This window comes from Pelobates fuscus, chromosome 12 (assembly GCF_036172605.1).
Source record: "Pelobates fuscus isolate aPelFus1 chromosome 12, aPelFus1.pri, whole genome shotgun sequence".
Classification (NCBI taxonomy): Eukaryota; Metazoa; Chordata; class Amphibia; order Anura; family Pelobatidae; genus Pelobates; species Pelobates fuscus.
The window spans coordinates 35,215,507-35,243,230 of NC_086328.1; the positions used below are offsets into that span (position 1 = coordinate 35,215,507).

Consider the following 27,724-nt stretch of genomic DNA (forward strand, 5'->3'; position numbering starts at 1 on the left):
ATTTAATGCAAGGTAGATATAACATTTTACGAGATGGAAAGTCCTGTGTGCTGCCAGACAGGTTACGCGGAACTTAAATTATTAGGATCAGATGTAAACGTTACTTTTTTTTACGGGGCTGCACATGTGTGGTATCAAATCAGAGAGAGCAAAGTTTAGGTAACGGTAGTTTGCAACACTTTATTCAACCAAACTCCATCTCTAAAATGCAAAGTCCAGGTTTCTGATATACATGCTCGGTCACGGGTAATATCTGACACTAGTTCTCTGGTAAAATGATCATTGATATGGTGATGGCTGAAAATTTCGATTTTGTCTGAACAAGAGATACATTTTATTTTCAGCAAAAGGAATTACGATCTTCTTGTATTTTTATACTGGAAGCACAAGAGCTGTTTCTCTAATTTTGTTAACTGAACTTTATTTATGCACAGGAGGCTGCTGCAGGTTCTAGCAGACAATGATCAGAGCAGGTGATAAAAACTTCTAAAGTAAACACACTGCTGTGTGCTGTTTTCTTTTCCTTTCATGTTGGCTGTGTGAGTCACTGTCACAGGAAATGTAATTAAGGCTGCAGAAGCAAAAGTGACTTAACTCCTACATGGCAGACGAGTGAGACTGCCGGGGATGATCTATGCACCAAAACCACATCATTACACTTAAGCTGTTTTGGTGCTCTAGTGTCCCTTTAATTTTTTTAATTAGGAACTTGTGTAGGTAGAAATAGCTCTTCCGATATATGGAATGTACTGTGAACTTTATTGCCCAATTCTGGGGTTTGGATATTAAACACATTCGTCGTTTTTAACACCCATAAAAGAAGGTCTCCAAGTGTGGCCAAATTTGACTAAAAACACTGCTGCTACTGACAAGTTAATTGAAGCATCAGTCCAGGTTCAAAAAGCCTGTAAAACAAGATTACAATGTCACTTTTGTCATTAGTCGAGGCCTGCTCTTGCCTGCTTTTCTCTTGTTTTTCCTTCTTTATATTTGTAGTTCACGGTGAAGATTGTTGCACAGGTTGGAACCCTATTGACCATAATCCAAATCCTATCTATTTTCTGAAATCCCTCCCCTAACAAAGGGATATTGCAGGCATTTATAGTCTAATTTTAATCTAGGCTTCCACTCCTGCTATTGGTAGAATCTCTGTACCTACCTGTTGCTTTTTGTTCCCTTTACATTCATGGCTACAACTTCAAACGATGAGTAATGCACATAAATACATACAAGATTACAGTTGGGAATTCAAATTTTAGGCCAATAAAGTCTAAATTAAACGGACTTGGATTAGTTTGGCTGTTATGACCTATAGTTTGAAGTTCACATTGTGTTCGTGACAATGTATCCTTTAGTGAATAACCTTTAGGGATTAATCACCCTTGTAATTTGCTCAGAAATTGTGTGACACTGTTCAATGGAACATTCCAAGCTCCAGAACAACGTCATTGGAATTAAGTTATGGTGCAAGGAGGTCCCCAGGCGCTGCCTTACCTAAGGTGCTACACAGTGACATAATGTCCTGAAAAAAACTGACATTCTCAGCTAATCAGCGGTGCCAGTTTGTGGCTTCCTGTATCAAGTCTCCGACTGCGGCAGAAGGAGATAGGCAGAGTGATCAGGTGCTGGATTAGCAGATCGATCAGGTGCCGGATTCGGCATTTTGGGGTAAAACCGTTATGTAAAGTAACCCTTCAGACCCCTAAAGCACTTAAGCTTGCTGAATTGCTTTGATTGTAAAGAGGGAGCCTTTCTTAACCCCCCCCTCGCCTCCCCTAAATGATCCTAGTTATAAACCTCTAGCTGTCAGACAACTGGTCCTGTTACTTCTACTAATTGTCTAGCTCAGTTGAGCGGAACTCGAGAATTGGCAATAGCTGAGCACCTGCCTTGCAAAGATTTCTCAGTGAGCTGCATTGGGAAGTCTGATTGGACAGTCACAAAGTCTGGGCGGGGTAAGAAGGGGAGGACTTACAAAGGTTTTAGACAAGAGATCTGTAGCTTTTTGCAATCTGTTTTTCGATATGCCCCCAATGGACAAAAATGCCTAATTAAATGCATGTTTTTTTTTGGTGGTGGTGGTGGTGGTGGCAGTTTAACCCCTTGCATCTTTGGACCTTTTCTCACCATAAGGGCTAAATTGCAATTAAGTTGCTAAAGCACCTAGATTAACCCTTTTTAAAGGACCACTATAGTGCCAGGAAAACATACTCGTTTTCCTGGCACTATAGTGCCCTGAGGGTGCCCCCACCCTCGGGGTCCCCCTCCCGCCGGGATCTAGGGGGAGGAAGGGGTTAAACTTCTTTCTCCAGCGCCGGGCGGGGAGCTCTCCTCCTCCTCGGCTGAATGCGCATGCTTTCCTATGGACGCTGGCATCTTCTCACTGTGATTTTCACAGTGAGAAGCACGCAAGCGCCTCTAGCGGCTGTCAATGAGAGCCACTAAAGGCTGGATTAACCCTAATATAAACATAGCAGTTTCTCTGAAACTATGTTAATATAAAAGAGTTATTCCTAGTTGGACCAGGCACCCAGACCACTTCATTAAGCTGAAGTGGTCTGGGTGCCTATAGTGGTCCTTTAAGGTACCATTAATATGAATAAAATCTATTAATTAGTTCTTGTCTGAGATAAACCAAACTGTCAATGTATTTTTTTTATTTTAATTTTTTTTAATGCATTTTCACCCTTTTTATTTGTTTCAGACCTGGATGTGGGCGATGGATGTATTTCTCAGATAATATTGGACACTGAAAATCCATGCGATTGGATCTCTTACGGGAACATAATGGAAAAAAACAGGATTGGCGATCGTGACGTTGTGAAGCATACACATTTCTAGATGATTGTTCTTGCTTTTATTGCATTTTATGCTAGTAGGAGCATTGTACACGCTCTCTTGGTGAGGTTTGGGCACTGTAGAGTGTGTTTCAATGAACAATTGGGGGCCACAACTATGGGGAACACCTGTGTATGCAGAGAAGATAGTGGAGCGGAGGACAATATTGATTCTTCAAGCCAGCAAACCGATAACCGCACTGTACCTGCAAATGATTCTAGAAGCCGAATTAGGGACCCTGTGAGAACACCACGAAGGGGTCGGGGACCACATGAGCCACGGAGGAAAAAGACGAATGTGGACAGCCTGGTGCTGGATACTTTGGCTGTGATTAGAACTCTAGTAGATAAGTAAGCCCTTTTCTTACTTTAAAATTTATTGTAGTGGCATCGCCAAATATATTTATAGTTAAGCTGTGGTTTTTATTCATTTAAAAACAAAATTTTTTTTTACATATTTTAATTTTTTGTTTTTTATTGTTTGAAACTATGCCTTAATTTCAATTTAACTAAACTTACTTTTATTATCTCCTACATTCCTAAAATAGAAGATCAAGTGTATTTTTGGCGCCATTAGGACGAGGTGGTCACAGGGACTGTTTCCATTGGTTCTCGTGATGCAACATTTTATTAACTTTCGCTTTTTCTGCTTTCTGTTGCCATGCAACGTTCTCATTCATGGAACAACATTGGGTTTCGTCATTAAGCGCCGAATTGCAAATACAGGCAACATGACGTTTTGCAAATTTTTTTTTTTTGGTCTGAATTTATAATTTGGCTGTGTGTTTTTGGGTTTACAATTTACCGATTTATGATTGTCTGTAACATAAAATGTATCATTTTGAGCAGCCTGAAAGTGAATGATAAATTGGTACACTTTAAATTTCTGCATGAACGGTCTAAACCAATGTTCGTTTTTGTGCTTCATAGTAGAATTTGGTCCCTTCCTTCTCCTTATTTAATGTTTCAGTACAGCTTTAGGTTGTGATAGGCCTTTGTATAAAATATTGGAGAGCGTTGATGTGAAACTCCTCACTATTTCAGGCAGCAGACGGCAGCCATGCATTACCTCCAATATTAAATAGGATCTAAAATGGGTATTTCCCCAAAACAAATCTTACAATCGAAGAGACTGTAGACTAGTGATGTGCGTAAAAACCCTTTACTTCACACATCAGATGATTTTAAAAAAAAAGAAAAAAAAAAAACTTTGGCTGTGGTAAACATGTGTCGTCTTCCTCAGAATAGCTGGATGTTGTGAGATCAAGAAATGTTCTAACATTTGCTCATTGCAAATTGTTTGTTTGTTGTAGGTCATGTATCCTGCCTAGAAGATGAGCTGTTGCTGAGTTCTCTAATATTATTATATTTTTTTTGGTAAACATTGATTCTTTGTAAATCTAAAAATACTACTGCCATCAAAAGCTGAAATGTAACATGTTTATCACAGTAGTATGTACAGGATACTATAGACACCCAGATTCGTTCATGTCAATGCAGTGGTCTTGGTGCCATGTTCCTGTTATAACTCTGCAGGTACAACAATATTTACATTTTAGGCACCTAAACATCTTTAGCTTAATTAAGTAGTTTTGGTGTATGGATCATGCCTCTGCAGTCTCATTGCTCAATTCTCTGCCGTTTAGGAGGTCAGTCACTTAAAGGGACACTCCACTGCCCAAATACAAAATAAATTAAAATCACTGTTTAGTAGATATACCCCAAATGGAAACTTGCATGTATTTAAGTGTGCATTTTTTTTTTTTTTTTTTTTTTAAATTGAAGTTCCATCTTAAAATAGCTGCAAATCTTGTCTGCTGCCTTTGCAAGCCATCCTCTTCTAACCATGCCCAGACTTTGAGACTTTCCAATCACAGACTTCCTAATCCAGCTCAATGAGAAGTATTTGCAAGGCAGGTGCTCTGGGTAATTACTGCCTCTTGAGTAGTGCAGATTAGCGAACCAAACCAGGAAGTAATAGGACCTGTTGCCTGCTTGAAAAGCCATAGATTTGGAGGTATGCGTGCCCAACCAAATGTCATGCGGCTACCGACAGCATTTGATTCCAAGTTTTACTCTGTTCTAGAGGAGGAAGTACCTTTTGTGGCTGTCAGCATGACAGCTGGAAGAGGTGTGTTTTAACCATCCATTGTATATATGGCAGATTCTCAAAATAGACTTTATATTGCCCAGTTAAGATGGCAGGACTAGTGAGATTGAGATGAAGTGGTCTGGGTGTCTAAAGTAACGGCAAATAAGTGTACAATGTGGAAAGGAGTAAGTGAGACGCTCTACACCCCTAAAAGTGGTACCCCCTACACCACTTTAAAAAAATGAACAATATAAATACATATGTAAGGTGGAGCTTCTAAATAACGGTTTAGTAGATATCCTGAAATATAAAATTAAAAAACACTAGTGCAATACAATCTTGTCAAGTATAAACGTATAATAAATGCAAGAGTGGTGTCACTCACAGATCTGGAGTCATACCCTCATATGACTCAATGATATGCGCTTGTGGGCCATTAAAAGGATGTCCAGATCCCTCTTCTGTGCAATGCTCTGTCTTGTTCCACATTTGACCAGCTCAGGATAGTGCAGATGCCAAGTCAGAGAAGTTTCTTCCCCCCCAAAAAGGTGCTTTATTGGTTTAAAATACACTCAAATATAAAATGAATAAAATATACCAGATCAATTTCTGGGTCAGCTGTATAGTCCAAACAAATGTCCAAAGTATCCAAAACGCGTCTGTGGTTATGGCTCTGCGCGGGGATTCGCTGTCTGTGGTTATGGCTCTGCGTGGGGATTCGCTGTCTGTGGTTATGGCTCTGCGCGGGGATTCGCTGTCTGTGGTTATGGCTCTGCGCGGGGATTCGCTGTCTGTGGTTATGGCTCCGCGCGGGGATTCGCTGTCTGTGGTTATGGCTCCGTGCACGCAGGGGGATTCGCTGTCTGTGGTTATGGCTCCGTGCACGCAGGGGGATTCGCTGTCTGTGGTTATGGCTCCGCGCACGCAGGGGGATTCGCTGTTTGTGGTTATGGCTCCGCGCACGCAGGGGGATTCGCTGTCTGTGGTTATGGCTCCGCGTACGCAGGGGGATTCGCTGTTTGTGGTTATGGCTCCGCGCACGCAGGGGGATTCGCTGTTTGTGGTTATGGCTCCGCGCACGCAGGGGGATTCGCTGTCTGTGGTTATGGCTCCGCGTACGCAGGGGGATTCGCTGTTTGTGGTTATGGCTCCGCGCACGCAGGGGGATTCGCTGTCTGTGGTTATGGCTCCGCGCACGCAGGGGGATTCGCTGTTTGTGGTTATGGCTCCGCGCACGCAGGGGGATTCGCTGTTTGTGGTTATTACTCCGCTGTCTGTGTTTGTAGCTCCCTGCTTGTTATGAGGTTCCCTGTCTATGACTACCTGCATGCTAGGAGGCTCAATAACGAATATATTTTAGCACTTAGGAGGAAACCAGACTAGTTTTAGGAGCCAATGATTTCTGTAGCTGCCAAAAGAGTTCTATATCACTTATTCTCACCGGTATCTGCTTGCTTCAGGAGCCAGGGCTGCTTGGTGCATACGTAAAAAACTATAGAACAAGAACTCTGTATCTGCTTGGCTTTGATTCCCAAAATGAAAGTTCAAACATCCTGTGAATTGGCAATATTCCTTGACACTGGTCTCTCTGAACAGAACTATTTAAAATTATTTTATTTTGCTCTCCTTTATAATTTCTGATTATTTCTTGATTGTAAATGTTTGTTTTTCCAGTGATCAGGAACCTCCTTATTCAATGATTACATTACACGAGATGGCCGAAACCGGTAAGTTTGTGTTGTGTTACAACTGTCAATATATCTGTGAATGGCCAGCTCAAGAGGTAGGAGTATGAACATAGGATAGACTTGTATCCTCGGCAGAGCGTAGATGCCTAGACGGGACATATTTGTGTTTAGTGAGGATAGGTAGGTTGGAGCAGCATTGTGTAGAGATTTGTAAGCACGTACCATGATAGTCCACCCATTGTACAGCACTGCGGAATTTGTTGGTGCTTTATAAATAATACAAGACCAGATTTGTTTAGCCTTAGACATGCCAGGCACACGGACATAATTCTGTCTGTAGGATTTCTAAACTTTTATATTGAATCCAGGGAAGATGCTTCTTTAGAAACCCCCTAAAATCTTCATTTTTTTTTTTTTTTTTATTTAAAAAAAACAAACAAATAATAATTTATTCCACACAGGCAAGATCAGTTAACTTGTGATCATGTTATTTTATATAATGTTTAATGAGTCACACTTCTATTTTTTTATGTGATGATGATGATGCAATATTTCTCAACGATTCGATTTTTTGTTTTTCCCCTGTGCGTTTCGCATTCTACCTACAGATAACGGCTGGCTGGATGTGGTGCAGTCTCTCATTAGAGTCATTCCATTAGAAGATCCTCTGGGTCCTGCTGTCATAACCTTACTGCTAGATGAATGTCCGCTGCCAACAAAAGTACGTTTTGATGATCCTATCCTTTGCCAAATATATTCTGTGATTGCACCGAGCAATTAATGACTTGCGTGCTGCCAATGAATTAGATATCCAGCCTAAGCAACAATCATCAGGAATACAATGTGCAGTAATTAATGGTTTATGCACTAGTAAACTCATTTTACTAATGCTCTGTAAAGTTAAACCGTTTTCTGCCAGGGACCTCTTAGTGAAATTATTTTGCAGCCAATAAAAAAAAAAAAAAAACCTGTTTGGGATTTGCCAGCATGTCCTGCTGTGTCTAATTTCGATTTATTCTGATGATAGACATTCAATGAAAAATCGTATTTACTGCTTTGATTTGTCAAACAAGCCCATCTGGGTATTATGTGTATAGAATATATATTGACTGGCTTTTGATGAATTGAATTACTGCTCATGTTACAGCATGCATGCGCAACACTTATTCAGTAAAAAGCAAACAGAGTCAGAAGATGAGACTGTAAGCTTTGGTTTTTTGTTAAAGCTGCTCCCTCGTTGCAATTATGCAACAAAATGATCATTACTTCTGTGTTTTAAATCATCCAGTTTTTCAACAATATGAAATGTTTGCTATTTTTAAATGTCTAGCAGTGCCCGTAGTTAACAGGAGGATTACATTTATGCTTGAGTATCACCCCAAACATATATATATATATATATATATATATATATATATATTTTATTTATTTTTTCCCCCTATTATTTCCGCTTCGCTTCCTCTTTCAGAATTTCTTCTTTCTTTCTGATCTATTTCTTTATTTATTTAAAAAAAAAAAAGTTCTACGCTTGACAAGGAGTGGAACTTAAGAAAACTCCACTTTTTGTCACCTAAACGTTACCAGCAATAGTCACCTTTGCTTCCAGTCCTTCTCATAGCTTTGCGAGATAACCAACCTACATCAACTGATCTCAATCGAGCATGTACCCCTTTTTCTCATGCTCCCAACTGAATCTCCGGTTAGATAATTACATGGTAATCTAGTATGAGAAAAAGTCTATCAAATTCAACCTCTGTGAATCCAAAAGAAGGTTCCCACAACATTTATAGCCTGCAAATTCCCTTCTCGTAAATTTGTATGTTTTGGGGGGGGAAATGTATTTATTTTTATTTTTTAAATGTTGTTACATTGCAGGAGGACTGGTTTTCTCCAATCACCATGCCATGGCCTCCATGTCTGTCTTGGATAGGGCCAGCTCTCAATTTTTCCAATGTTCCACAAAACGGGCTACTTGCAGCATACTTTCATTTGCTTAGAATTTTGTCAAGTTTATATAGTTTTTTTAACTTTATTATTGTAGATCTTTTTATGGGCTGCAGACGTTTCCCCGTATGCCTGATTAAAAGGCATTAATGTGGTAACCTCTTTGCGTTGTCAAATAAGTCACATTTCCCTCTAAATTTCCTTCCTCTTTATACCGCCGTCACTTGGACACCGTTTACACCGTTAACAAAATCTGCTTACCAAACCATTAATCACTGTCTCAAATACTGGTTAAATCTGCTTCGCAGTAGCATCCTATCTTCAAAACCTATTATGCAGATCCTCCCCCATGACTGTGACCTTGATTTTGTCAACTCTCTCTATCCCTGCCAGAAAGGAGCCATCTCCCCCTCACCATATGCGGTTCCCTGAAATCCAAAAACATTAATATTCTAATGTCTTCCTCTACTCCTTCTGACTCAATGTTCATATTTTTGTTTCTCTTAGTCCTCGCAGCTAGCTTGCTTTCATACTCTGGAACCTGTATGACAAGCCAAGTGGGCATCATAACAAAGGAAGTCTAAATTGGCTTTATTCCTTTACTGTTTTTACTTTATTTTGAGTAGAACCACTTACAACCACTAGAGTATGCAATATCATTAGAACACAGAAGTACTACACCCATCATCCCAAACCACAGCTGTAACCTCAACCAAATTCACTCTAGTCTAGTGGTTCTCAACACAGTTCTGGGTTTGTCACTGTTCCCGCTGGAACAGATGTGGTAAATGCTGAGCTGTAGGTGTGCCTTGACGGACTGTATTGGGGAGCACTACTCTAACTCTTAAAATAACTCTTTGATCTCAGCTTTGTGAAACTTCACACATGTGACATCAAATATTCCGGCAGTTCCAATCCAACCATATACAGTCCTTTGCTTTACCGTAATGTAGAATGAGAATGGTTTCGAAGAGCTATGCACTCCCCCCACCCCCCCCCACCCCCATCAACCATGTTTACCTTACTATAAACACAAATACTTTTTTTTTTTCTTCATTTTCTTCCTCCCTCTTTTTTGAGTGCTGCACAGAATTACCTTTGCAATCCCAGCAACGATAGGTATTGCCATTTCACTTGGTTTACCAGCCATTCTTGGCCATACTATGAGCCAGGTGCCCACAGCTGACCAGGCCCGCTGAAATATTCTCAATGTCTGATGTTAACCAGCTGGTTCTCAGACAACTGTTCTATCTAGATATGAGTTGCTAATGCTAGCAAAGCATCATGGAAGCTGTAGTTCTAAACGAGCTGGGAATCTACATTTCGGCAACCCCTGGATTAGGCTAATATGTATCCTTATTGGATACTGAGTTGACAGATTTTTACAGAGCAAGATTTTGCTCTCCTGTATAATATCTGATTTCTGATTATTTCTTGATTGTAAATGTTTGTTAAACGACCACTCCATTTTCCCCATTCTTTTTTTAAATCACTGCTATAATATAACCTCAATGAAAACATGCATGCATTTTTTTTATAATCAAGAGTATATCTAAAATTAGCTTGCGAAAGTTGCAGATTTCGTCTCTGTAGCCTTTGCAAGCCCTCCCCTTTTTCCCCAGGTAAACTCCAATCCTAGGCTTCTCATTGAGCAGCCTCTGTGCTGTAGTCGCAAGCGTGCAAGCACACACAATTACAGCTTTCCAGTGCTTCTCAGGGTTATGCTTTATACACCACGTATCTTCTGTGCCATGGTTAGCTGCTTTTCAAGAATGGCGCATTTTCTTCTGCTATGTGTGCAACTCCTATCTACACCCAAACCGGTGACCTGCAGTACAAGCTCTTTTACTTATTACACTAGAGAATTCCTGCCTCATTGTGAATCTGTAGATTCCGTAATTGTCTCTTACTAGTCATCGATGAGACGCCTGGATTGTGCTGTACATTTCCCAGCATGTAAAAAACGCCAAAAACAAATGGTGTGTGAGTAACTGAAAACTACAGTTTATTCGACACAGCTTTTTGGAGTATGTATTAGAAAGTTTGATAAGTTTCCATGATCGCTGCTTGGTATTGCCAGTGCTGATTACTATTACTGCCTGCACTCCTTTGTAAAATGAAAAAGGAGCACAAGCTGAAGTGCTTTGGGTGTCTGCAGTGTCCCTTTAACTCCTACAAACCAGCCATAATCTTTGCTCCAAGTGGCTATTTTCAGTACTGTTTATTCTGTCTGTATGATTTAGATAAGATTACCCGACTAGACTGGGCGGGATATCCTCACACAATTGTGTATTAGAAGGTCTTACTGTGGCTCCTTGGGGTCAGCAGGGTGCACGAACATCATATTTGTCTCTTTATCTAACCAGTGCCATTTAGTGCACCCAGGCTGTGAAAATATCTGCGTGTCACTGGGAAGCGTGTTGATTGTTTTGTGTCATACTGCTGATGCGATTTCCAATACCTAATCAATGAGGCTTATATTGTGATGTGATGTTGGATAAACGTTATTCTGTCAATATTTGTAACCGCGTGACATTTTACCCTCTGTCTGATAGGAGTTATTTTTGTTTGTGCCCTAATGTCTCTGTGCACAAGAATCAACTTATTCACTACACTTGAGTGTGATAACTGTTCAAGGTGGCGATGGGATGACCGTAATAATTTTACAGTGTTAAAAAAAATATCATGAGACATTGGCTTCAGGGCGTAAAAAAACCCAGAGCAAAATGGCCTCAATATACAATGTGTACTTTTTCTCTAACTTGTTCACTGTTGTGTATGAACTATTGTATATATTAATTAACTGAGTAACCGTACTTATCAATCAGTGTAACTCTGAATCTTGTATTTTTAGGATGCCCTCCAAAAGTTGACAGAAAAGTTACATTTGAGTGGGACCACGGCAATCCAAGATGCCAGTAACCCTGCCAAACACCGCAATACAACAGCAGTATTAGGGTGCTTAGCTGAAAAACTGGCAGGTAAGTCAGGCTTCAGCCCCCCCCCCCCAAAATAATAAGCTACATGTTTCTTCTGCATTTACTCGCTCATCTGGGTGGTTTTATTGACTCCTCTACCATGCGGAGTACAAGTGACTCTCTCTTTTAATGATGGGATGTTCGAATGTATTCTGATTTGTTAGTACATCCTAGTACTGGTGACCATGAAAGAGAGGTTAGTTACTACTTCCAATTTTGTACCAAATTGGGGGATTCTCGCACAATTTGGTCCCATAGAGAAATCTAGCATATACATAGTCTGAATAGGTGTTACAGATTGTTGGGAAGCCTAATAGATGGCCAGATTCCTTGTTTTCAGTATGGGCCATGTATGAAACCAGAAACAATTTGTGTATAAATGTGTATTGTGTACAGCTGTTTTTATTGTTTGTTTTGAATTTATCTTTATAATCTCTTCCAGGGCCTGCTAGTGTTTCTTTACTGAGCCCTGGGATTTTGGAGTATTTATTAGAAAGTTTGGTAAGTTTCCATGAGCACAGTTTGGTACAGCCAGTGAAAGCCTTCTTCTGGATTAGGAATCTCCAACTCTGATCCCTCCAGATGTTGATGGCCTGCACCAACCAGAATCTTTAAATGCAGTAGATGGCCAGAGAGTAATGGGAGTCGGCGAGTTGTAGGTCAGCAACATCTAGGGGGTGGGGTGGCGGCAGAGCTTGAGATGCATGAACTTGATAGATGTAGGGATGGGAGTACTTTTTGGCCTCAATATGTTGTAGATTACATTAAAGAAATGCTCCATAACCCCCACCACCTGCAGGTATTCAAATAGTTTTTGAATGGTTTGAGCTTTCTACTTCCCACTCCTGCAATGCAGGGCTTAGCTCATTGGCTGAGAGCACTCCAGGAATTTTTAGGCGAGCTCAAATCAGTGGGCACCAGGTAAGAAGTCATACTGTTGACTGCTTACAATTAGGGAAGGTTCCAGGCCACTTCTGGCACCATAACCACTACAGTGAGCAGCAGTGGTTATGGTGCTTGGAGTGTTCCTTTAACCAGCCATCTGGTTGATTTAGCACCATAGGAACCTTTTTCTATAAGAGTTGGAGTTTCTGATACAGTACTGACCGCTGTAACGGCCGTTCTTAACACTAAGCATTTAACCAAACTCTCTGTCTTGCAGAATTTCAGGTTTCATCCCATGGTAATCCTGTTTGCACTCATTGCACTGGAGAAATTTTCACAAACAAGTAAGTATTAATCTGTCGCTCTTCGTCCACCTCAAAGCTATATTGGAGTGACACAGACTATAACACAACAAATGTGTTTTTTTTTTTTTTTCAGGTGAAAATAAAATGACTGTTTCTGAATCACAAATCAGCGATCGCCTCCTCTTACTAGAGAGCTGGACAAATAATGCAGATTACTTAAAGCGGCAGGTCGGGTTCTGTGCTCAGTGGAGTTTGGACAACCTATGTAAGCATTGCTCCCAATCCTTTAAGAAATGTAACTAATGGATATAGTGATGTTGCACAGTAGCCAATTCCTTCAATTTCTTGCAGTCCTAGGCTATAACTTTTTGTATCCTTAACTGAAGTGTTCCATATGAAAGACAGAATTGGATTTTTTTTAAAAAATTTGCTATAACCCTCCACCCCTCCTGTCTGTGTGTGACAGCGGACCATGCTCAGATATAAACATAAAATTTCTTCTTTAATGGTCTGTTTTGATGTTTTAGAAGAAGTACGTGGCTGTGAGCAATATATATATTGTGTATTCATACACCTAAACAATGAAGTGTGTATTATAGGCGACATCATAATAAAACAGGAGAGACTTCTGAATGTTTCTGAAACCTTGAGGTTATATATTAGTTTGTGTGTGTGTTTGTTTGTTTTGGTGGAAGTTCTATTCCATTTCCTACCAACCACTACTATTTTATTACATCTGTCCTAAGTTCAGCCACTCTTCAACTGTCAGAAGAGGAGCTAGGAAATCTCTATGCATTTCACCCTTAGGAGAGCCGCAGAATTAAAAGTAGCAACTGCAACTAGCAGTTCATTGCAATTCAATTAGAGGCATCAAATCTGAGTTGTGTTTTTTTTTTTTTTTTTTCTCCTCGATGCACCAAGTGAGATCACCTATTAGACAGTGTCGGATTTGAAAAAATACAGACAAAATAATACTTTATTGCCATGACAGATCTGCTTATTCCTAACGCTGTGTTCCTCAGCCCGCACTGCCTTGCCTCTGGCGATGTAAAGGGTTAAATAGCCCTTTATTCACTTAGCCGATTCCAGCCCTGATGTTACTATTAGCTGGCTTGCGGTCCTCCTGCTTCTTGGTCAGGGCTGGGCTAATGAGCATGTACTGCAAGTGTCGCACGCATTTAGCTTTCCCCATAGGAAAGCATTGCCTTGACATTGGATGTCGTCCTTGTGAAACGTTAGGAAGCACCTCTAATGGCTGTCTAGTAGACCGTCACTAGAGACCGTCTTAGTACTGTTATGTAAATATAACCATTTTTTCTAAAATGCAATGTTTTACATTGCAGGACTAAGGAGACTGTGACACTGCAGCCGGACCACTTCAATGAGATAAATGGTGTGGGTGCCTATAGTGTCCCTTTAAATAAGGAGCTCCCATTTAAACATCCTTACTTTTTTAGCGGTTTCCTTGTTTCTGCAAGTTGGTATGGCCACACAGATTAGATTGAATTCTAATTTAGATCGTTGCCTGTGATAAATTAAGAATCATGGGAGATGTAAGGAAATTTACATTTCCTGGTTGTGAGTTATAAGTAGACCATTTTGACATAACAGTATAATTATATTCATCTTAATCTCTGAAAAAAATAAAATGCTAGCAATGGAGGCATGGGGCAGAGCCAGCAGCCATTCTGGTAGGGAAAGTTTTTGCAGAGCTCAGAGTTGCTTAACTCAATGAAAAATGACTAATTCACACACTCTTTAGCGGCCCCAGCTTTTTGGGATACCCTCCTATAACTATGGGTCACAGAAGCAAGAAAAATAAATCTCACCACTGACCTGGGAGATATCCTTCGAAGGCTGCATACCTCCCAGAGTCCTGTTATAGCGCTGCTGCCTGAGACGCCCTTGCGGTCATCTAGTGAGATGCAGTTTTGTGGTTAAATCGGTCAGTTGAGAGAGGAGATACATTTGGGGTATTTGCACGGGTTTGGTGGATACTATAGACAAATCTGAATTACCCCATCTTATTAGGAGACAGCTCCCCCACTTATTTTCTGCCAAACGGGTAAAGTCTGTTTCTCGCGAATAGATCTGGTCCAACCGGGAAATAACGGCTGCTATACTAAAGATTTGATCTGTGCATAAATTCTACAACTAAATGCACTGCATTATGTAAATTGTGTTTCTGGATTTATTTATTTAGGCTTTATACTCCTTGTGTTGCCCAGAAAAATCTGTGTTGAATAGAATATGAAAGCTGACCTGTACGCTGCAAATCAAACTGCTGGCAAACGTGATTTCATGCGAGAGTTAATGGTTACTTAGCGCTGGGCGAGGGGTGTCCTACTTTGCAGGATTGTGAATGCTGCATTTTGATTGCCAACACTCCCTTCTTACCCTGTTTTCCTAATGACCACATACAAACATAAGCTACAGCATATGGTTTAATACAAGACATCAGTCTCCTTGGAAGCAGGTGTTTGCTTAACCCTCCCATAACCAAAGGGTGTGAGTAGTTTGAGTTTTTATTGGGTTTTGCTATTACGTCTTGTTTCCCATAACCTGTGCGTGCGGTTAGGTTTTTATGTATCATTGAGGCCTGGTTTGTTTGTCTGAGTTGTTGCCAGACATCGGCTTGTTTGCACTGCTTACGTTTCAATGCTTAATATCGTCTTGTGTTTTGCTAAATCCTTAACTTGCCGTGAACCCTAGGGGAATAAACCTTCTCATTTTGTTTGCAGTCTTAAAAGAAGGAAGAGCGCTAACCTATGAGAAAGCAGACTTAACGCCAATTAACGCCATGCTTAATAGTAATGATGTAAGCGAGTACCTCAAGATCTCTCCTTATGGATTAGAAGTAAGCTGGTTTTGTATATGCTTTTTTTAACACTTATTAATGATTGTATTTTTCCTAAAATGGCTCTGCAATTGTTCTGCCTCGGAACCGTTTTAAAATCTGTACACCTTAAACAGAGGACCTACAATTTTATAAACCTGCTTGGGTGTTGTGGCTCAGTTTGTAGAGTCTTCAGAATTGTGTGTGTTTAATAAGGCACAGATTATCCGTATACCACTCTCTGCCCGCCAGCATATCAGCCAGTTGGATATTAGATTATTGGTCAAGCCATGGTATATTGTGATTCCTGTGCAGTGTAATTATTTATTTACTGGTGTGAATACTTCAAACTGGACTTAGCCAATGCAGTACATCCTGTGGGAATAAAAGACCCTCATGCCACCATCCAGAGTCCTTTAGAAGCAGTTCTATGAACAGACTGATTAAAGAAGGATGCAGACACTGAGGTTTCTAGTGTTCATAAGATTACTCTGAATGACCGAACGGTCTGCAGTCAATGTCCGACTGAACTGCGGCCCTGTGTCTTCCAGTGATCACCTATACCATTGTATCTTGGAACCTTGGCTGGTGATAACACAGAATGCAAAAGTAACAAGAAGCTATATATTTTTTTTTTTTTTTTTGGGGGGTGGGGGCTTTGTAAATTTTGATCATTTGTGTAGAAGAAAAAGGATAGTTTTACATTGTGCTAATTAAATTACTGTATTTGAATTTTATTGTGGATTTTTGCCATCATCCTAGAGTTAAAGAGAATAGAAATGATATCAGTCCTTAATATGCAACATATTAAAGACTGATATCATCATTATTTCCTTCACTTGTTGATACTATAATTAAATATATATATATTGTATTTATTTGGTTTGTGCATACTGAAGTTGTAACTGTTACCATTACAACTGTTACTGAATTACTGTGTTATATTGTTTAGCAGACCCACCACTATTGCTAATGTTTGATTCAAATATTGGGGTTTTAACCCCTTAAGGACACATGACATGTGTGACATGTGTGACATGTCATGATTCCCTTTTATTCCAGAAGTTTGGTCCTTAAGGGGTTAAATATACCCATTTAAAAATTGTAAGAGTTGGTAAGTATCTCCTGGTTGCAGCAATTTGATTTCTTCTTTTTGCTATTTCTATTCTCTATTTCATTTTTTTCAGCCCAAGGTGTGGGTTGATCTACTGGGATTTGAGGAGTTACACACTTATCTTGAGACCATTACCTAAACCTTCCTATCTATCCGAAAGGAAGTAATTCCTTTTTGGTGACTCTTTATTTTATTATCCTAGAGTTAAAGATTGCAAATGAAGTGACTGCTCCTCAAACTGTCACCCATCCCCAAATCACCTTTGTAGGGTCGATATTTTCTTGTCTTGAAGGCCGTTTTTTTTAGTATCAAATAGCCGTCTGGAACTTGTCTGGTTTTATTATACATCTTGACTTTGTTCCCAGCTAATGTGTGTTTCTTGTGTGTTAGGCTCGATGTGATGCCTCCTCCTTTGAGAGTGTTCGCTGCACATTTTGCGTAGATTCTGGTGTCTGGTACTATGAAGTTACGGTTATTACCTCTGGGGTCATGCAGATAGGCTGGGCAACCAAAGACAGCAAATTCCTCAATCACGTGAGTATCTTCCTTTTCATCTTAAACTGGAACCATGTACAACGTGTCCTTCAATAAATTGATCCGGGTTATCCTTCAACTTCATGAACAGATCATTTGTTTCAAATATTGTTTCTGTAATCCAATACCAGTGACTACTTTTATTGTCTTTACTTCTGGCTAACCGTCTAGGAATCAGACTAAATTGGTTTACAGCTAACTTATATAGTACTCTGAGACTAGATTGGCTCTGCTGAAATTTAGGAGACAGAACATAAGTCATTTCGCCTGTAACCCGATATTGGCCCAATTGTTTTCAAATTAATCTTTAATTTTATCTAAACAAGTAAACTTATGCCAACATTGTGCTAGTATAGGCTGTTGGAAGGGGACAGACAGGAATGGCCCTTGTGACCTCCCGTCATGTCTTTCGTACTTTGACCTAAAGGTTGGCTTTATTGCATTTTGTAGGACCTCATGTTCAATGACACTCAGGCAGCCCCTGGGCTCTCTGTGCATCATGGGATGTACACCTTAATTGGCTTTCCCTGTACTTGACAATTCTGTGTCGTAACCGCAGTGCTTCTAAAATCTATGCATTTTCTGTAAAATCGTTGGCTTTGATACCTCAGCAGCGAGCTCTGTTCAGACCAGGGAATAAACTAAATCATGCTCACGTAAAGGGTCACTCTAAACCACATCACAATATATTGATAGTTTCTAGAACACCTGGGGCCTGGTGTCTGTTCTAACTTAAAACTGCAGCACCTTGTTTAAATTCCTGCCCATCAGAGATGCCAGTCAGGCAGCCCAGAGCTCTCTGTTCCGGTTCGGGTGATTTTTTTTGTCACAGTATTGAATGTAACAGTAACCGTTCTTTTTCCACCCGAGCGAGAGCCGAGATCTGTAATTTGACTCTGACCTGTGCTGGAAATAGCCTGGTTCACTTGACAGCAGTATAGATTTGATTTAAATCACTAGTAAGGGAGGTGTCTGTTTGGCTGCTGGCAGACCCACTAAGCTGTGATTCACCATGGAACTTTAAATTTATAAAATGCAATCAATTATGCAGCACTTTTTACTCCCATCATTGTCCTTTAATCTTCTATAGCACTGCTGACATTATCCTGTAAGCAGTGATGTATAGACACAGCAAAGTGTTTTTTTTTGTTTTTTTTATTTGACGGACTTTATGTTGTAGAAAGCCAACAGCCAAACCACAACAACCAGAAACAAAGTCATTACATTATATCCAGCATTAGTTTAGAGCTAAAAAAAACTTGACACAGATGAGTGAGAGTAAGGGAAAGGCAGAAAGGACTTGGAGAGAGACTTATAGAGCAAAACTAATTACTGAAAATATCAAGAATAATTAAAAAAAAAAAAAAAACGGATATCCAACCCTGGGGCCCCAGCTTCCAGAGAATTCTGGGAACTTCTATCCAAAAGCATCTAGAATACTGTGACTTGACGTGCCTAATGAATGTCATCCACCTTGCAAGATGTGAATGCACAACATACTCCTTTGCATTCCCATCGTTTCTGTATGTTTTACTCTATCAATTTGTGTTTTGTTCAGGAAGGATACGGTATCGGGGATGATGAATATTCCTGTGCATATGACGGCTGCAGGCAGCTGATCTGGTATAATGCCAAAAGCAAAGCACACCAACATCCTTGCTGGAAAGAAGGTAATTCTAATATCCTCATAATAGAGGACACTACATGTATAGCCTGTCCCTGTATGGCTCTGTAATAGAGGAGATTCCTTCAATCACTTATTTCATGAACCAGGGATATCTAGGTATTTCTTGCAACAGAGGATTGAACTTGATCATAACACGTAATAACACTAAAGAAGTGCTGATAAAAAACACCCAGTGACAATTACATTTAAACAGGAAACCCACACAAAATCATACTAATCCACACCGGTAACACTATTCATAGGGAGTCGTTACCTTTTCTGTAATGATAACTTTTTTTTGTGTGGGCCTTTTGTGTTTTACATACTTCTCTATTTTTTTTTTTTATTTTTTTCCAGTACTACTTTGTGTTTTTGGTTTGTGGTATTCTGGAGAGATACTTTGTAAGTGGCTGTGGAGTATACACTCTTGTGTTGACACTTATTCATTTGTATACTCTTGGTTATATATTTATATACTTTCGTATGTATGCATGTATACATTTTTACATTTTTTTTTTTTTTTTTTTACTTCTTTAAAGGAAGTGTTTGGCATTGTATATTATGAATGATTACTTCAGAATCTATTGAAGGTTTTGTAACATGTAAAGTATGAATTGTCTGTTTTTAGTATTGCAATCATAATTTCTTGTATACTTGGAGGCTAGCTGAGCTATTTCAATCAAATCTTCTAATCCATGTTTGCGGGGGATTTTACTAGCACAATGCATGAACGCTGAATGCCTAACTCAAGCTTGCTGACTAAGATGCGTACATCTAAAACTGCTTGTCATCTAAAGCACGTTTGTTTCTTTAATTTCAGGCGATACTGTGGGGTTTTTATTGGATCTACATAAAAAACTAATGATTTTCTCATTAAATGGGAACCAGCTTCCTCCTGAAAAACAAGTGTTCTCCTCTGCAACGTAAGTGGCCAGTATCAGTAGGGCCCAAAGCTTTAGTTTTCATACAGACAGCCGGTTTTACTGCTCCATGTTTGAGCTTGGTGCCAAGGAGTTAAATAGCTCATTCTGTATTACACGTATTACAAAAGTGGTTGGTTAAAAGCAATACATTGCATGAAAACAGATTAGGCCTTGACTGAAATTACTCCATATCAATTCTATATGATACCATTTTCTGCTAGCTAGTATTTTTTTTATTTACACCAGTGAGCATACATAATGGGGAATGAAGGAAGTAGATTGGCCATTTAAAATGTGTTGACCAATTCTTGAATGGAAAAAATAAATAAAAAATCAGCAACTAAATATTTTTTTTTTTTTTTTTTTTACTTTTTCTCCATCTTTATGCAATTTAAAAGAACACTATAGGGTCAGGAACACAGACATGTGTTCCTGACCCTATAGTGTTAAAGTCACCATTTAGGTGGCTGCCCTCCCTTAGCTCCCTTAGACGGGGTTAAAACTCTCCTTATTTCCAGCGCTGTGCTGGTCCTCTGAACCTGGCCGTGCCCCTGATCCGCCTCCTCGGTGACATCAGAATGTCCGATTTTTAACCAATCCAATGCTTTCCCATGGGGAAAAGCATTGGATTGGCTGAAATCGGCCAGGAGGTGGGATGGTGGTGCGGCCAAAGGCAGTTTTGGCCAATCATCACTTCCTCATAGAGATGCATTGAATCAATGGATCGCTATGAGGACAATTCAGCGTCTCTATGCAGTGTGTGGAGATGCTGAACATCAGTGCTGCCTACTGTGTAGAACTGCCTCCGGAAGCACCTCTAGTAGCCATCGTAGGAGTGGCCACTTGGAGGTGTCCCTAAAGGGGCAATGTAAACAATGCCTTTTCTCAAAAAAAAAAAAAATAAGGCAGTGTTTGCGTTTAAAATGCCTGAATGCAATGATTCTACTCACCAGATCAACCACATTAAGTGGTTTGTTTGGTGACTATAGTGTCCCTTTAAACTCCATCGTTATAACAAATATTTTTAAGTAGCTGTCTGGGGTAGCTTAGCTGGGATACTGTCCCACTTGGAGAGCTTTTCCAGTTTGACTGTTTTGGCCTTGGATTTGGGGTTTGCTTTGGGTTCACTTTGAATTCAGATGGTTCGTTGGTGAATGACCCTGTAAGCCTTCTCTCACTCCACAGACAAGAATAAGGTTTTAACTTCTGGTTCTAGGCCTGTGTCATTCCAGAAGTAATTGAGTTAGCATTCCCACCGGGTGGCAATGATATGCGTTGTGACATTGGAGCAATACATGGGCTCCTGTATTGTGAGTTCTCGAAGTGAAAATTTCTTCCCACCCTATGTCTTGGATTGTTACATCCTGTTGATGACCGCTGCTTAGAAGTAGGAAAAAAATCCTACTTTTTACTTAATAAGATTTATTATGTTCTTAATCTAAAGGGCAGTCATGACATCCCTCCCTTTCTATTTGAATTAAAATGTTGTTGTTAGCTTATCATTTACTGGGGTGGTTTTGCTCTTTTTATAAGGCTAGGAGGGTTAGGGACTGATTTTTTTTTTTTTATTCATTTTTGAACCTTTTGTGAGACGAAAGGGCATCTTCCAATGTGTGATGACTGCCGGAAAATGGACTGTGAAAAATAAAAATTACAGGAAGTATTCAGTAGAATTATAAAAAAGAAAACCCCTCCTACTCTCAACTGGTACTTCTAAATACATTTTGTCTCAAAGTTTTCTTTGAGAGGAGAGTAGCACAAGTTAGAAAAGGGGGGGGGAACAAACCTCAAAACACTCTTGTATTTAGTAAAGTGACACTGTAAATCTGTTTCCATATGAGGGTTTGAAAACTGTGATGCAATTCCTAGATGACCTCCTCCTCCCTGAAAATAAATACATTTTCTTTTAGTGAAAGTCACATCTTAACTTCCTATATCTTCAGACAAACATATATTTTTCTGGTATTACTTTTGAAGTGCGAATATTATGATTATTTTACATTTCAAAGTGTATCTGCCATGGTATACTCAACATATGTTGTTTTGTAAGAACATAAAAATCCATCTGTTCATTGTTAACACATGTTTAACAGCTATTTATTTAAAGTAATAATCCTCAGCCCTTCTATCAATCAATTCTTGGCATAGTGATCAACGCTGGAATATACCTGATTGCCCAGAATATCTTGGCAAGAGAGATGCAGGAGAACCTGTATAGGTGGTTCTCATGCCATCTCAAAGCCACACCCACTCCCTGCCTCATCCTGCCCACTTCTAAAATAATTGCTAGTAGGTAACTAACCAGGCTGGGCCAATAGCTTAGTTAGTGGACCGTGTAGGTAGAGTCTGTTATAATAGTGTGTAACGCCCACAAAGGCAGCATGATGTCTTGGCACAGAAGGGAAGATTTGTTTGTTCTTTTAACAGAATATTTCATTGAGAATTGGGATACATCATTGCTTAGCAAGAACATCTTAATGTATTTCCTAATAAGATAACAGGGCGTACGGAGTGCCCCCATCTTTCTCCGTAACTCCTGGCACCATAACTTTGACAGTGTTTTGGTCATACTGAAAATCCAAAATGGTCATGGTTTGCCTTTCGTTTTCTGGGGGTTGTACATCAATTTATCTTATTTTGTTCTTTTTTTAGGTCTGGGTTTTTTGCTGCTGCAAGCTTTATGTCTTACCAACAATGCGAGTTTAATTTTGGAGCCAAGTCCTTTAAATATCCACCGACAAGTAAATTCAGCACCTTTAATGAATATGCAGTTCTTGCTCCAGAGGAAAAGGTTATATTACCCAGGTAACCATAACGACGTGTCCGGTGTATGTTTTAATAAATAGTGGATTGGTTTTGAATCGTTGGTTGATGTACATTGGTGTTATGCATTTACAGCTAGTGATACAATAACGGTCTCAGTCTTTGCATTTGGAATGTTCATTCTTTCACGTCTTTGTTTTTGAGGTTTTATACTCTGTTCATTCCAGTAAACACTAAAACAATAAATGCCTAGAGTTGACAAGTTTTAGCCTTAATAATGAAAACTGGAAGAATGGCGGCAGTGAAGAGTTTTACGTTTGGTCTCCTTCGTGTAAATCCCCCTTCGGATGCTTTTTATATGGTGTTTTGTGAGGGTGAGTGGCGGAAACAAGCAAACTCTAAATGAGCATTGTGCCCCTCTTCGTTAAGGTCAATGGAGACTCAAAACTGGGCAACAGAGAGGGGTTCTGAACACCATGCCCATTACAACTCCATTATAGTAATTCACATACCCAGTCTCTTGATCCCATTCCTCTTTTGTGTCAAAGCATTTCAGGGCCTACAACCTAGACCCTTTGTGGCAACTCGGCTAGTGTCTGCACTATCCTTTCAGCACTGGATGGTTTCATGCAAGAGTGCACTGTAGCATCCTCAAGACTGCAACAGGAGGGGTGTGTTTTAAGTGTTAGGAGAGCCCGGCTGTCTGTCAAACCCCTCAAACAGTTTGACATAAATGAGGTCTACACCTTTAAGCCCCATATTCTCTACAGCTTGTTGAAGCAGTTATGATGCAGGATGTTACTTTTTAATAATTTATATCCCAGTCTTCACATAAAACACACTCAAGGTCATTGTGGTCACCGAAAGAAAAGACCAATTTGCCCAATTTCCTGGTTTTTTTTTTTAATGGGAATAACATTGCTATGAATTGTTTACAAGTGAAACGGACGTGTGTAGATAACAATGAACAACCTACGTAATGGCTGGTTTTATGGTAATGTAACATTCTTAGTTTGCATTCTCCTGTCCTCCAAACTCACCTCTCATTCTGATCCTTTAGACACAGACGCTTAGCATTGTTAAAACAAGTGAGCATCAGAGAAAACTGCTGTACGCTTTGCTGCGACGAGGTGGCAGACACAGAACTGAAGCCTTGCGGACACAGGTGAGTGAAATGCTTTCCGTTTCTTAAAAAATAAAGTCTTTGTGATGAAAAGATGTGAAAATGTTACAATTCTTATAAGATTTGTTTAAAGAGCAGTAAGTGGTTTAATTGTTATGGTCTCTACATGCTGCTTTTACCTCAATGTTACATCCCCATATGCAGGCTATACAGTCAATTGTAGTTTTCATTTCCCCAAGGGGAAAAAGACTGACCAAGGAGTACTATACTGTAATGTTGGTTGCATGTAAAAAGGAAGAATGTTCCAAGCTTTTTTGGAAAAAAAAAAAATGGTTTTTATTTTAGACAAAGAAAAGGAAAGTCAACCTAAACCATGTAGAGCCTAACAAAGCTAGCACTACTGGTACAGGGAGACTAATCCAGTACCTAAAGGAGACTCCAGCAGGCTCCAGGGGCTTAACCCCAGGTATATATAGAAAGAAAAATGAGAAACACACAGAATGATACAGCCGCACAAAAGACGGGTGTATCTGACTGCGTTAGTCTGGAAAAAATAAAGTAGTCACACAAACATAAATAGATAAAGTAATCTTAATCTCCTTGTAACTATAAATAGATAGGTGACATCTATCCCAAATACCCTAATGTGGAAACTAGGAATATAGCATAGGACACCAAGGATGAGCTTTAATAAATAGTGCTTAAGGTGTTCTCTAGCAAAACCAAAGCCTCAATGTCAATTGGGTAAGGAATAGATATAGGGGTATAAATCCCATTAGAGTACCACTATGTAAATCATCAGAGAAATATAGGCATAAAGTATCAGATATATGGAGTAAATAGGAGGATATAGATATCGTGGAGCTATAGACAGGACAGGTTAGTGTACATGTATATGCAGAGAAAAAGTAGCATAAAGGTTGCAATGCTAACTAAGTAGCAGTCCAAATGGCAACAAAATATAAATAAGATTGCTACATCTACTTAACCAACTAAATAGTGGTAAATAGAACAAATTAGTATGTACATGCAAACAAGAAGTAGCAAAAGGGGTGCAAAGATAGAACTGTGTAGCAGTCTAAATGGCAACACAGTATAAATGCACTTGCTCCATCTACTAACCAGCTGAATAGTGGTAACAAAAGAAAAAGCGAAAATAATCCTATCTATTTAAAACATAAGTGAGTGTCCTCAAACCATTTCCGTGTAGTGAAAAAAGTGAGCAGACGGTGATGTCCAGGAGACTGGACAATGACCACACGCCTGACGCGCGTTTCAGTGCTGTAATGGCACCTTCGTCAGAGGCGTTTCTCTGCATATACATGTACACTTACCTTTCCTGTCTATAGATATGCCGTGGGCATTCTAAGCTCTACGATATCTATATCCTCCTATTTACTCCATATATCTGATACTTTATGCCTATATTTCTCTGAGGATTTACATAGTGGTACTCTAATGGGATTTATACCCCTATATCTATTCCTTACCCAATTGACATTGAGGCTTTGGTTTTGCTAGAGAACACCTTAAGCACTATTTATTAAAGCTCATCCTTGGTGTCCTATGCTATATACCTAGTTTCCACATTAGGGTATTTGGGATAGATGTCACCTATCTATTTATAGTTACAAGGAGATTAAGATTACTTTATCTATTTATGTTTGTGTGACTACTTTATTTTTTCCAGACTAACGCAGTCAGATACACCCGTCTTTTGTGCGGCTGTATCATTCTGTGTGTTTCTCATTTTTCTTTCTTGGTTTTTATTTTATATTGGTTAAAAGGACGTGCATCACTTGAGAGAAATATAGATATAAATATACATATATAAAAAAAAAAAATTTAACCAGCAAACAAACCCTTTAAAATATAAAAAAAATATGTATATAATACAGACTTTGAAAAGTATGTATTAAATATTTATAAACTTGGTCAGATTACATTATTGCTCACGCCTCTCAACTGGGGGAGTATCTTCTGTCCTGTCCAACCCAACTTGGCTACCCATCTAATTTTTAGATCGAAGAAATCCATACAAAGTGTATCACTGAGGGGGGGGAAAAAGGGAGGGGGGAGGTAGAGGGGATTTTAACACTATGGTGATAAAATCACAATTTGGTCCATTCTCTTCCCCCCCCGCCCCCCCTAAATATAGCAAAATCTTACCTTTATTCCAGTCTGCTGATGCTGGCTCTGTCCCTGATCTGCCTCATTGGCTGATATCAGAAGTGGTGATCTCAGCCAATCACAATGCTTTCCCATAGTAAAGCATTGTATTGGCTGAGATTGTCAATTCCAATTATCTCTGTCAATTCCAATTATCTCAGTCAAGGAGGTGGGCTGGAGCTGTAGTTGTAGTGGGGACAATAGTGTCCCTTTAAAATAGGAGAAACCATAAATCTATTAAATTTGACTAATAAAAATACATAGAATAAGACCGCACTAAATAAAAGGAACAACACACACTAATATAAAATTCCTAGATATGAATAATCCACAAAGGAGAATCTACAACTGTCTTATAGGGAATGCATAATTATATGATGGAAGTCATTTGTCTTTCCAAATTTGTTTCAGTGCTAATTAATGTCCAATTCTAGTATCCAGTGTTGCCTGAACCAGTGCTCCAGATTCCCTCAGGGGGAAAAAAAGGGGCCTAAAAATGTATGAATGAAAAGCACATAAGTAAATCAATTCCACACACTTTAGCGCTATTCTATGAATATACCAGCCAGAAGGTAATATAAAGTCTTAAAAAATGACTTTAACTGTCATTTTGCATTCTGGAGACACTATATATGCAACAGGTAATATAACAAGTGCTTACAAAAATAGAGTATCTCTAGGGGGAGAATGGGTGAGAATAAAGTCCCATTCGATGCAGGTTTATGGGTTTGGGGAGCTCAATCTGTAAATTCCACTCATCCAGTGCTGTATCAGATATGAAGTTTGTAGCCAGGATTCCACAGCGTTCAGATGCATTTCGCCCAATTATTGGCTATTGATCTCAGTGATTTGTCCCTTTATTTATACAATCCATGGGGTAGGATATAGGAGAAAACTGTGACTAGGTTCAAGCTTTAGTGCAAATGCTGACGAACATCCAAAAAAGTCTTAAAGGAGACCATTATTGTTGTTGGTTATTATAAAGGTTAAAGGGACACTATAGTCACCAGTGCAACTACATGTATTCCTGACCCTATAGTGTTAACTTGACCATCTAGCCTCTCATGCTTCCATAAATATAGTAAAAATCTTACTGTATTCAAGCCAGAAGCTGTAAATCTGCATGCTGTTAGACTCAGGAAAAACAAGCAGTCTGCTGACATGTGATAGCCTGATCCAATCACAGTGCTTCCCCATAGGATTGGCTGAGACTGACAAAGAGGCAGATCAGGGGCAGAGCCAGCATGATTCAAACCCAGCCCTGGCCAATCAGCATCTCCTCATAGAGATTAATTGAATCAATGAATCTCTGAGGAAAGTTCAGTGTCTGCATGCAGAGGGAGGAGATACTGAGTCACAGGATGCTTGTGCACAGCAGATCTGAGTGGATGGAGGCATATTATTATGCCTCCATCAACTCCGAAGTCCCTCTGAGTCACTGCAACTGGAGGTGTTCCTAGCTTTCAATGTAAACACTGTATTTTCTCAGAAAATACTGTGTTTACATGAGAGAGGCTGCAGGGAGCTATAGTTCTCACCTGAACAACCTAATTATGCTGAAATTGTTCAGGTGACTATAGTGTCCCTTTAAACTAATAGGTCTGAGTTTTCAACTTCTTTGGGGAGTTTTTTTTTTTTTTTTTTTTTTTTTTAATTGAACTGTTTAACCATGACAACCAAACCCCAGTTTAATTTTTTTTTTTTTTTTCCCAGTGATCTCTGCATGGAATGTGCCTTGCAGCTGGAGACCTGCCCATTGTGTCGTCAAGAAATAAAGACTCGCGTACGACAGATTGCCCATATTTCTTGACATTTGTGGAATAAATGCAGGAGAAAACTTTTATTTTTTATTTAACTTTTTTTTTTT

General features: G+C 39.5%; 1 protein-coding gene across 1 annotated transcript; it reads left to right on the forward strand.

Moving 5' to 3' along the window:
* The first annotated feature begins 2,708 nt into the window (after positions 1–2,708).
* RSPRY1 (ring finger and SPRY domain containing 1) lies at positions 2,709–27,724 on the forward strand. The gene is made up of 14 exons (XM_063438406.1): positions 2,709–3,188; positions 6,604–6,656; positions 7,226–7,338; positions 11,416–11,542; positions 11,982–12,040; positions 12,702–12,768; positions 12,863–12,994; positions 15,471–15,586; positions 17,070–17,213; positions 18,772–18,883; positions 19,700–19,802; positions 22,455–22,607; positions 23,626–23,730; positions 27,571–27,724. Exons 1-14 carry the CDS (start codon positions 2,842–2,844, stop codon positions 27,665–27,667), a joined length of 1,728 nt encoding a protein of 575 aa, XP_063294476.1. The 5' UTR covers positions 2,709–2,841; the 3' UTR covers positions 27,668–27,724.